At 35.3% G+C, this 11,220-nt stretch overlaps 2 protein-coding genes across 2 annotated transcripts; both read left to right on the top strand.

Annotated features, from left to right (window-relative positions):
* The first annotated feature begins 3,125 nt into the window (after positions 1 to 3,125).
* LOC149718479 (O-acyltransferase like protein-like) lies at positions 3,126 to 7,285 on the top strand. The gene is made up of 8 exons (XM_089860940.1): positions 3,126 to 3,340; positions 4,465 to 4,853; positions 5,821 to 5,981; positions 6,043 to 6,136; positions 6,194 to 6,296; positions 6,359 to 6,603; positions 6,666 to 6,827; positions 7,275 to 7,285. Exons 2-8 carry the CDS (start codon positions 4,496 to 4,498, stop codon positions 7,283 to 7,285), a joined length of 1,134 nt encoding a protein of 377 aa, XP_089717066.1. The 5' UTR covers positions 3,126 to 3,340; positions 4,465 to 4,495.
* Positions 7,267 to 10,941, top strand: LOC149718478 (nose resistant to fluoxetine protein 6-like). The gene is made up of 8 exons (XM_089840353.1): positions 7,267 to 7,364; positions 7,717 to 7,879; positions 7,955 to 8,034; positions 8,124 to 8,285; positions 8,352 to 8,475; positions 8,632 to 8,806; positions 9,878 to 10,020; positions 10,710 to 10,941. The coding sequence occupies exons 1-8, from the start codon at positions 7,285 to 7,287 to the stop codon at positions 10,830 to 10,832; spliced, it is 1,050 nt and encodes a 349-aa protein (XP_089696479.1). The 5' UTR covers positions 7,267 to 7,284; the 3' UTR covers positions 10,833 to 10,941.
* The last annotated feature ends 279 nt before the right edge of the window (positions 10,942 to 11,220 follow it).

Below are 11,220 nucleotides of genomic sequence, written 5' to 3'. Positions count from 1 at the left end.
GTCCTTCATTCCCTTCACTATTTGAGTCAACTGTCAACCTTTTTGTTGTAGTGTCTAAATTTAATTGACGTGAGAACCATAAAATCCAGTCAACCTGGCAAGGATGGTCTGCCTGCCGCTGAGGCATTGACCGGTCACCTCACTCTTACAACCATTTATAATACAATACTCATACAAACTATAGTGAAAAGAATGAATCTATTCATAACAAAATTCAGAAAACACTCCTCTATGTTGGTTTTAGTGGCTTATTGCATTCCCTTATTGCAGGGGCCCGTGGCCACCTCAAAATTTTGGTGTGGGGGCGGCTTGGGTCCCACGGGCATATGCATTATGACGTAGTGGGATTTCAGTTTAGTTCGAGAGGTGAGAGCTTCGGTAGCAACGTAAACCTTGACGCAGCATTGACTTTTCCTGAGCTTTGCCGTATCATTTTCATAGATGGCAGTATGCTGTTTACTAAAAAGAGGTGCTGTTTTGGGACGTATCCGGACATTTTAACAAGCAGGGTGGCTCCGTGTATATAATGTGAAATTCAAATATGGTGGGGCAAAGGGCGAGCTAATCGCTGTTTTTTGAACTATTATTTTAAGGTTAAAACATTTTTTGGAGCTACAAAAAGAAGATATTTAAATTCTGCATATCCAAATACGTAAATCATCTATATACTTTCAAACAAAAAACAAGGAATGTAATTTGGTGTGGGTGTAACCCTTTAATTCTTTCGTCCATTTTACTAAAAAGAACGGAACTTATGACTGTTCCATTGTTGAGTTTTGTGTAGACTCCATCTGGCGCTTACGCTTGTCGGAACGTAGTTCCTATTTTTATCAGTATATCTTGCGTCATGCGTAAAAGAAATTTAGCGTTACTCCATTTATATATCCTTCTTGTTGGAGAGTTTCACGAATTTATGAAATTGGCAAATACTGAAATGCTTTATTTTGTCATCTTTGACATATTATTGATTTAAGAACTGTAGCAGTTTTCGTATATCGACTGTATAAATAGAGGTCCGTTAGAAAAAATTAAATTTTTGACATCCGAGGGGCCAGGCACTCTTAATCAGACTACGTGTTGTGCAAAAGGGATTACTTGTACTCTTTGAAAGTTCTAACATATACAGTGCTAAAATAACTACTCACAAGTCACAAGTCCTAAATTTTACAGGTGATTCTTAATTTGTCTAGAGGGAATATGAGAATGATTTACCTCTTTACTTATTCTTACAATAGAAAAAACAGCATGACAGGTTTGATAAAATAAAAATTTGATATATTTTTAATTCAGGAGAATGACTTTATTTTGGTCCTATTAAATTATTTACTACCTAACTGATTTAGGGAATGTCACATTTTTTACGCCGTGTGATTGTGTGATAACCTAACGGAGTTACACGACCATGGTTTGTTGGGGTGGCTGGTGGGGTGTGTGTACACACGAAAAACAAGTATGTTATAAGCTGGGTGTGAAAAGATCCTCAATAAGCTTCCAACTTGCATAGGTAAGGCTTTGCGAGGTTACTGTCGATACTAAATTCAAGAATAATGCGGTATAACTAGCTTCTTCAAGGCCAATTTCAGTTGAAAACGTTGGCACAGCTTTTAGTGGTACTATGTTAAAACCTTCCAATTCTGGAGGTAAGGTTGCTTTGGAAATCCCATAGAAATCTGAAACCCTCTCAATGTACTCTTGTATCGATTCTTTTCTTTTAATTTTTTTTCTTTTGCAGATGAAAGTGTGAAATGTGTAATTGTAAGGTGCAAGACTTTATTTACACTTTCTACGAGTTTATTGATTTTCTATAACTTAACGGAATGATGAAATGTATGCTTATATAGAAATGGCACCTTATACTGTCGCGGCCACTGTATCGTGCGAGTATTGAATGGGGCAGGCATTTCTCAACTTTATGTGACCCCTAAATAATGTACGCGAGCCTTTGTATAGCCTTAAACGTTGTAACAGAAGTTCTTTATAATTACCTACAATGTGTATTGCTTTGTACTGTGACCAAGTGCTGTAAAACCTTAACACATTAGAAACCACACGCAGTATTGCAAAACTACTTTCCGAACTTGTTTAATAAAATAAAAAAAAAAACTTTAATTGCTTTAAAGAAAAATCAAGGTTATAATATTTATTTCAAATGGGTATATAAAATAATGGATAATTTAAACTAAACCATTTGTAAATGTTCATTTATACTACATAAAAAAATTCTAATCTATAATGTTGCTTTAAATGATACTTTTAAAACCTGACAACCACGTGCGTTTTAATCAAGTAAACACGTGAAGTTGAATCGCCGAATTTAGAAACATATTAGCTATATATAATAAATAATCTACAACGATGCTAAAAATTATAATCAATAAAAATCTCTTTTGATAAGGAAGTTTGTAGCACGCCTCTTTATTCGAAAGACGACTTCACTTTGCAGTACTAGCAAAGGTTACACATCCATCACAAAAGCTTTTATAATGGCCTAAAATAACCTTGAGGATTCAAACGAACTCGTAAAGGATGTTTAATCTCAATAGCGAGCTCGTACACTTACATATTGCGGGATTAGACGGCAATAACCATTGCATGAACTTATTCATTTCACCCAAGAATATATTTTGCTATGCAATGTGTTTCTGATAAATCTGGCATAAATTATGTGCGGGTGTTTTTTTTTTCGATTTTGAGTCGAAAATGTTCTATGACTTTACCGTAGCGGCCACTGTTTTCGAGATATGATTAGAGTGTTTTAGGGATGACCCCTTAATAAAATTAGCATTGCTTTTCAGTTTCTTAAATTTAAGGGGTTGTCCGTAAAATACTATGCACAATCTTAACTTGAATACAGTGGCCTGGACGGCAAAATGCCATTGAACATTTTCGACTCAAAATCGCCCAAAGAACATCCCCTTTAATTTATGGCAGACTTATCAGAAAAGGACATATAAAAGGATAATGAACACCGTTAAGGAATTAATTGTTAATTAACAATTATTAAACATAACTTATCACTATTAAGTTTCTTCAGATATAAAGATAATTATTGTTTTAATACTCAAAAAATATTTTTAAGTATAATTTTAATAGGATACAAGATTCATGAGAGGAAATTGTTATTTCGTTCTGTTTAAATTATAAGTTGTGCTCCCGTGACTGTGATGCAAAACGTTCTATGTTGATTAAGCTGTTATGTTTCGCCGCTATGACGCAATAATTTTCTCTATACGGTTTTCCCCTTAAACAGACTTGCAAACACAACGCCGTCACTCGTGGCGCGGTTCTGTCTCTCCCATCTAGAGTAGCAACGTGCGTGGCGTAATAATCTACATCAGAGGTAATTTGTCATTTTTTTATATTTTTAAAGTAAAAACAGAATTCTAATATATTTGTGTTTTAACGCGAAGAACCTATCCATTTTTCACTTTCTAAACATTCTACTAACTTGAATGTTTTTATTCGTGACATTTTAAACTACTATTTGAAAATTTAAATTGAAAAATTCATTGTTGGTGTTGTCAAAAATCTAGGCAACTTTCTCTGATATTTTCAAGGTTTAAAAAGCCTTGAAATTTGTATTGTGGAATAATGTTAGGTACTGGGCATTGGATTGTTGTAATTTTGTTAGATATTGGGCATTTGATTGATGTAATTTTGTTAGATATTGGGCATTGGATTCTGGGGTTTTGGTTAGGGTAGAGCATTGGATTGTTGTAATTTGGTTACGTCTTGGGTATTGGATTGTGGTAATATGGTGAGGTATTGTGCATTGGATTGTGCTAATTCGGTTACGTTTTGGACATTAGATTGTGGTAATTTGGTTTGCTTTTGAGCATTGGATTGTGGTAATTTGGTTAGCTTTTGAGCATTTGATTGTGGTAATTTGGTTAGGTATTGTGAATTGGATTGTGGTAATTTGGTTACGTGTTGGACACAGGATTGTGGTAATTTGATTAGGTTTTGGTCACGTTACTTATTAGTAACATTAAAAATAATCTAATTGGCGTCTTTAATTGAAACGAAATTGGTTATTAAGCGACCTTTATGAAGTAAGCAGAGCTGATGCGGATGCATACACTATCTAAAGTCTCACAAAAAAAGAAAGTATTTTCTATAAAGTGCGATTGACCGTGAATCGACTAATGCAGAATTGTTTTGGTTATCTATATTTTTCGTTGTTAATAGTTATAACAGTTTATGGGTTAGGTGTAAAAATAATAGCACTATCAGGGTAAAGGACTTTCAAATAATACGTTCCATTCCTGTAGTATAGTGTACTTTTTCTTAACTCTTTGTGACTGATCATTGATTTCACTTTTTGAATACTTTCAATTGTTTTTAAAATACATTACACCCCTGTAAGAACATCAATGCATTTTATAATCCAGGGCATCCATGCACCAGTTATTTGCATGAAAAGTATTTTACACTAATCTTTCTTGTCGTATGAAAATGTTGCAGGCATTGTCACACATATCATAGTTAATCTGAAATGGGGTTCAAAGAAAAAGTCAAAATGAAAGAAGGATCACATCTTCAAATTGCAATTTTGCTCTTTGCAATTTTTACCGCTGCTATTAACGCTGAAGAAATTGATGTGGAACTATCTGAAAATCCTGCAACAAACTTGGAGTTCAATTTCCTCGACGCAATACCTGAACATTCAATGCTTGCCAGTCAAGCTGTTAAAAAAACGTTACTCAAAATGCCCGAACTACAGATTTTGAGATCACAGTTCGAGTTCACATTTGAACATGGAAATCATAGTGATAATTCAACTAATAGCACGCAATGCAATACTGACCTAACTAATTTGGCTTCATCATTAAAAGAAAGCTGGGCATTACCGTGTAAGTACTAACATCATAAGTGTATTATCATGCATAAGTCTCCAGTGGAACAGCATATAAAGGTAAAGTTTAGGAGACTCAAGTTCAGTTGATGTCTTAAGAATGTCATTATAGTCAGAAGTTTATGACTTCTAATCCTGGGAAGTATTGGACTCTAACCATATCCGGAACCATCTCTGTTAGCCAACTTCTTATTAGGTCCGATCACCGCGCCACCTACGGCGCTTCCCTCATTTTGAGCTGGCAGGCTGATTTGCGCGCCAGCAGCGGGCAAGTAACGAAACTTTAAGGTGTGTCCTGTGGTTTGAGGTAACGAATCAGAAAAGGTGACAAGAACAGCTGTTTTAATAAAGTTTGCTAAAAATTCCGGTCAAACTAGTGTTGGGTCCTAGGCCCACGGATTATAATGGATTTTCATAAGAGTTCTAGCCAGACGGCTTTTCAACGATTGGTGCTGAAGACGTTTTGAACACGCCCCACAGTTTGAGTGCCACAGCCTCTCGGAGTGGGATTTTTTTCAGTAGATTAGATAGTTTTCCTAGTGGGGAGGAAACTTTCGACCCTCTTTTACGATTGCCATAGGCAATTTTGACTTGCAGGGATGGATACTATATAAAGCCTTAGTGTCCAATACTTCCCAGGATAAGAAGTCATTAACTTCTGTTATAGTCTCACCAGGAACGCTAGGTGCATTTTTAATACAAATTCTTTTATAGTTTACATATTATAGCCCTATAGTAAATTTAAAAGTAAAATAATTTTTTTTTTGAATTTTCAAAATGGTCACCTTGGTGTAATTTCGTCATTCCCCCAGAATGCTTTGCTCGAAAATCTCAATTGAAATGTTAGATTTACTCCCATTCTGTGCTTTATGGTCTTGTCAGTAATTTTAAATTAAAACACACTAATAACTACAGGAAACTTATGCTCATTAAAGATTATCATTTAAATACACTATCCACCACAGTGATCGACTCATTTGGAAAACCATCAAGTGGCATTTTAAAGGGTAATTCCTTTTGGGCTGGTGATTATGACGAGTGTAGAAGTGTCGAAGCAACAAACTCAACCTTATTTCCTTCGGGGTTGAAAGGAAGATACTGTATAGCTACTATCATCCCAAACAATGTAAGTAATTCGGTTCTTGAGACATCGTTTCAGAAATCTAATTTTTTTTTTAAAAATTTAGGGAACTTTGGCCATAAGCACTGGAATTTGTGTTCCAAATAGCTGTAGTTCGAATGATTTAAACGTAGAATATTATTTACTCCTACAATATTTAAGTAAGTTGCAATTACTAACTATGAAAAAGACAATTGAATCTTGTAATTTATATGTAGATAGAACACCAATTGTGAAGGATTATGTCAAAGATTTTCCTATCATAAAGGTCAATTGCTTACCAGATGATTCAAAATTAAACGGTGCATCAATAGCATTTATGTGAGTTTAATATTTCAAAATCTCATATTATATTTTTAATTAATACAAAATACTATTTTTAGAGTTGTGATTTCTATAATACTTGCTTTTAACTTTGCTGGAACCGTTTACGACATTATTAAACGATATTCCACAAAATCAAACAATCTTGGCAAAATTTCAAGCGCAGAAACAACCAATCACGAGACGGAAGAATCAAGCAATGGCGAGAATTCTTTAGTCAATGAAGAGACGATTCAGCCAATCAACGATAAAGAACAGGATACCGACGTTTTGGTGCCAGAAGTTGGTACTGGTAGAAAATGGCGTAAGTTACTTTTAAGGTGTTTATTTTAATTTCATCGAAATAACTTATTATTTTTTTATTAGTTGACGAAGTGTTATTGTGCTTTTCGGCGCTTAAAAATGGAGAAGCCATATTAGATACTTCGCAAAAATTGGGGCAATTGAATTGTCTACACGGAATTAGATTTATAAGTATGACATGGGTTATTTTAGGACATACTTATGTCTTCGGCATTGGACAGATGAGTAAGTTTCATCAATCATTCATGACCTCTAAATTAAATTGTTAAATCTTATTCCATTCTTTAAAGCTAACGTGATCGATTTACTTAAACGATTCGATGATTGGACGTTTCTAGGGATTACAAATGCGCAGTTTTCAGTCGACACATTCTTTTTACTTAGGTATTGTATAATATTTTTAAAAAGGATGAATATCTTCTAATAGTTTCTTTGCTGCCTCTCAATATATTAGTGTCAGCAAACTTATATTTATGGTAAATTCGTCCAATATCCCACACACTTTTAAATTTCAATTACAACATTTGCACACACATTTTTACAAGGGAATATTGCCCAAGGCCAGTGAAATAAAATGCGCCTGGCACTATTGTATTACAGGGACGCCTGTTTAGAAACTGATCACCTGGTAGTATCAATTCCAGTCTAATTAATACTTTTTCTTATATTTAGTGGGTTCCTGATGACGTATTTGTTCCTAAAAGACAGAAGTATATTAACACCAATTAAAATCGGAGTATTTTATCTCCATCGCTATATCAGGTAACACTGTCGAATCCATTAATTTTTTGCAGAGAAACCGACACACAGGTGGTGGGGGGCATCCTCATAGGTTATTTCCCTCACGCCAAGAACCAACACCATACGGAGCCCGAGTTCACTACATGAGTTGTAGGGGCTAGCCAACTCGTACTGCCTCTAGCGTTGCTTCTGAGAGCGAGAGAAATAACTCAAGAAGGTGGCTCCGTCCTTGTGGTGTTTGCTTCTCTCCGGTATGGAGCGAAGAACTAATGAAAATATTTTGAGTCGCCAAAACTAGCTAACCAGTCGCTCAAAGACTTGTTTGATTCGCAATGAATAATCCATTTGAACTCTTTTTAATTTCCACGTGTAGATTGACGCCAGTATATATGGTTGTAGTTTTCGCTTACGCAACAGTCTTCAATTTTATCGGTGACGGTCCTTATTGGCCATACCAGGATAGGGATAGCAATGTTTGTACAAAATACTTTTGGAGAAACCTTCTTTACATTAATAACTTTGGACTAACAGAAAGTGTCAGTATACACGTAAAACGTTTCTCGAATAGCCAATGGATGTGTTAATTTTAAAATTCCTACTTGTTTCTTTAGTGTGCCGGATGGGCATGGTATTTAGCCAATGATATGCAATTTTTTGTTATTAGTCCTCTATTTCTAGTCTTTTTAAAAAGGTAGTGCAAAAATGTTAAATTGTTAAGTGATTAAGTAAAAAACTAGTTTTTCAAATATCGAATCAATTGTGTTAATTTCGATCTTACAGTCCAAGACGTAAATGGCGCTATATTGGTGGTGGCATCATCTTGGTACTTTTAATGGCTTCTTGGATTTCAACTGCAATCATAGTCGTAGTGAATAAAATTACCTTGCCTGCATTTCTGGAAGGACATATTGATATTTTACACATTGATCCTGCAGCTCTTGGGTGAGCAAATGAATTTTGCAAAAAATTATTCCTCAATGAAATCTTATCCAATATTAATTATATCAGTGCCGGGGACATGTTTGAAGACATCTACGTTAAGCCTTGGACCAGAATCGGGCCCTATTTGATTGGCTGTCTGTTGGGCGCCGTTTATTTGGAGTTCGGAGGAATTCGAAACTTCTTTTCCACGGTATGTACGAGATTAAATTTATTTGTAATTAAAATGAGTAGATAGCAATCCAATGATTAGCGTCTACTTTTCATGATTGCAGTACGAAATTTATTTAAGTTATAAGGTTAGATAATTGGTTAATATTAAAACTTCTTTCTCGGTTTTCCTTCTCAGATTTGGAACCTTGGTTTGTGGAGTGCGGCAGTAGGCCTTGCATTGATTGACGTTTACGGAGTTCACAATGCAAACTTTGGACTGACAACCGCCGCTTTTTATTATGCCCTATCCCGATCAGCTTGGGTTATAGCCGTAGGTTGGGTCATATTTGCGTGCTTGACTGGACACGGAGGTCAGTATAAAATTTATATCCTGGAGAAGTTTAAGACATGATTGTTTATGCTCATACAACCCTGAACGAGGAGAATGCCAAAAATCAAAATTTAATCCTTTGCAAGAAACTTACAGATGCGATCCTATGCGTGATTCTGACCTCAGGCCTTACATTATGTTGATACTGACAGAAATTAAAGACTTCCGTCTCTGATAGACAAAATTGCTAATAAGATTATTAAAATTGTCCAAAAATTCTCTCCACTAACGAAATTTGCCTACGCTCCTGAAAGAAACCCATAACCGGAGGATGTAGCTCTTAAGCCATGGCTTCTGTTTACAGCTCAAGGAAAACAGTAGCTTCGGAACAAACCGCACTGAGTAGAGTATATTTAGACCGAGTAGCCCCGATTGGTGAAGTCTGACGTCACAGATCAAAGTTCCTTCATCATTGCTGGACCAGTTAGGACCTGAGGGGTTTCCAGTTTACCGATGATTGGTTCAGTTGAATCACGTCCACAGTTTCGAACTGAACATCTATATAACGCCATCTATTCACGTAAACGCGAAACATAAAGGGTCCACTGCTGATGATGGAACTTTGATTTGTCACGTCGAATTTCACCAAACGGCGCTACTTGGTCTAGAGATACTCTAACTCTGAGATTAAATATTAATAGACAACATGACACCAAAAGTTTTTTTTTTCAACTAGAAATTTCTATTTTTTATCATTTCGAGAATTGTTATATTAAAACCCGCAAGAAAATGCTATCAGCCACTATATAAAACATTTAGTCTTGCAAGAAAAAAAAATTAAAGACATTTCGGCCTATTTTCTTATCATCTTAGTAGTCTGCCGTGAGCTACACGTGGCTCTAGAAATCCCTTCATTCTGTGTTCTTTAGCCCTCGGAATTCGGGACGTTCATATTTCATAATGCATTTAAACCTCGTTTAGGGTTTTTTTTTGCGGGTTAAGCCTCAGTTCTAGATTTGGCATGTTTATTAACGCTGTTTTAATTTATGTATCTACGAAGCTACTTGTAGTGGTGCTGCATTGTGATTTTAAACTTTAATTTGTGATTAAGGACCTGTGGACAAATTTTTATCTTGGAAATTGTGGATTCCCTTGAGCCGTTTGACCTACTGCGCCTATTTGACTCATCCATTGATCATTTACTATTACTTCCTTAGTCTACGGACACCTGTTGCAATCAGTAATGCCTTTGTGGTGAGTGAAACCTAATGGTTTTAGAGTATATTATAGTGTGTTATAGTATATTATAGTGTGTTATAGTATTTTCTTTGTTTATGAGTACCAAGCCTTAGCTCTAGTTTGTGGCTTATTTTATGTGTTTGATAACCAAGGCTTAAGTAGCGTTATTTTGAAGCCTTTAAACGCTTAATGGTTCCGATTTTGATATAGTTATAATTGGTTTCTGATAGGATGTTTTTATTGCACTAATTGTAATATGCAAATGCGTGAAAGCTCTACCCAGAAATTTAAAGCTTCTATTCCCCTGACCTCACTGTTCCCGTTTAGAAATGCTACTTGCAACTTTGACATGGTATATTACCTTGAATGCCTTTTGAGCTAAGGGCTTATTTTAAATTTTGATCACTGATATTACTATATTATGCTTTTTTGAAGTTCGGAATTTGCTGGTAGTTTCGATGTACATTCGGAAAATTCGAAGTTCGGAATTGTGTCTCAACCTAGAATTTCCCGTTTGTACAATTTTCTTGCATGGGTGCTTAGACTTGCCCAATTGTGTTAGCATATGAGCTACAAAACTTGCAGTTTCTCCGTGGCATTTTCTTCAGTGCTTTTCCGGCTCGTATTCTTATGTCTCAGTTAGTAGGCTAATTTTAAAACCTTATCGGGGATATAACGTAAGACGAACATCGAAATATTTTCAGGCTGTTCATTACTTAGGATTCACAGTTCTAACGTATGGCTTGGCGTTCGTGACTTCAATTGCTTTCGAATCGCCAGTGATTAGGTTGGAAAAGTTAATCAGGGAAAGTCTTACGCGACGATGAAGAAATACTCTATTTTTAAATTGTGACGGCTGTGATAAATCAATCTGGTCAAGAAACGATTTTAGTTTCAATGTTATGGTATTAAAAGATTATTTATTAGTGAAATTAATTTAATATGTGTGAAATGAGTTTCATAGTGTATTTCAGTTTTTAACTACACAAATTATGTTAACATATTTTGAAAATGCTTTTTGAAGTCGAAGAATGTCTCATCGTTCGATGGATTAAGCAAAAAATTCATATTTCTTCATTAAACATCGAAAATCTTCCTCCTTTAAATAACATTTCCGTAAATTTCTGTGGTTATACTACCTGGTAGTCTTACCCCTCCATTTAAATTAAAGTTGGGCCAGTTTCTCAAATGATGTCTGAGGTAAAAGGGGTAAGA

This window comes from Phalangium opilio, unplaced genomic scaffold (genome assembly GCF_054372755.1).
Source record: "Phalangium opilio isolate 3A_F unplaced genomic scaffold, DU_Popi_V2 ptg000002l_1, whole genome shotgun sequence".
NCBI classification, from domain to species: Eukaryota; Metazoa; Arthropoda; class Arachnida; order Opiliones; family Phalangiidae; genus Phalangium; species Phalangium opilio.
This window is presented reverse-complemented; position numbering and strand designations above follow the sequence as displayed.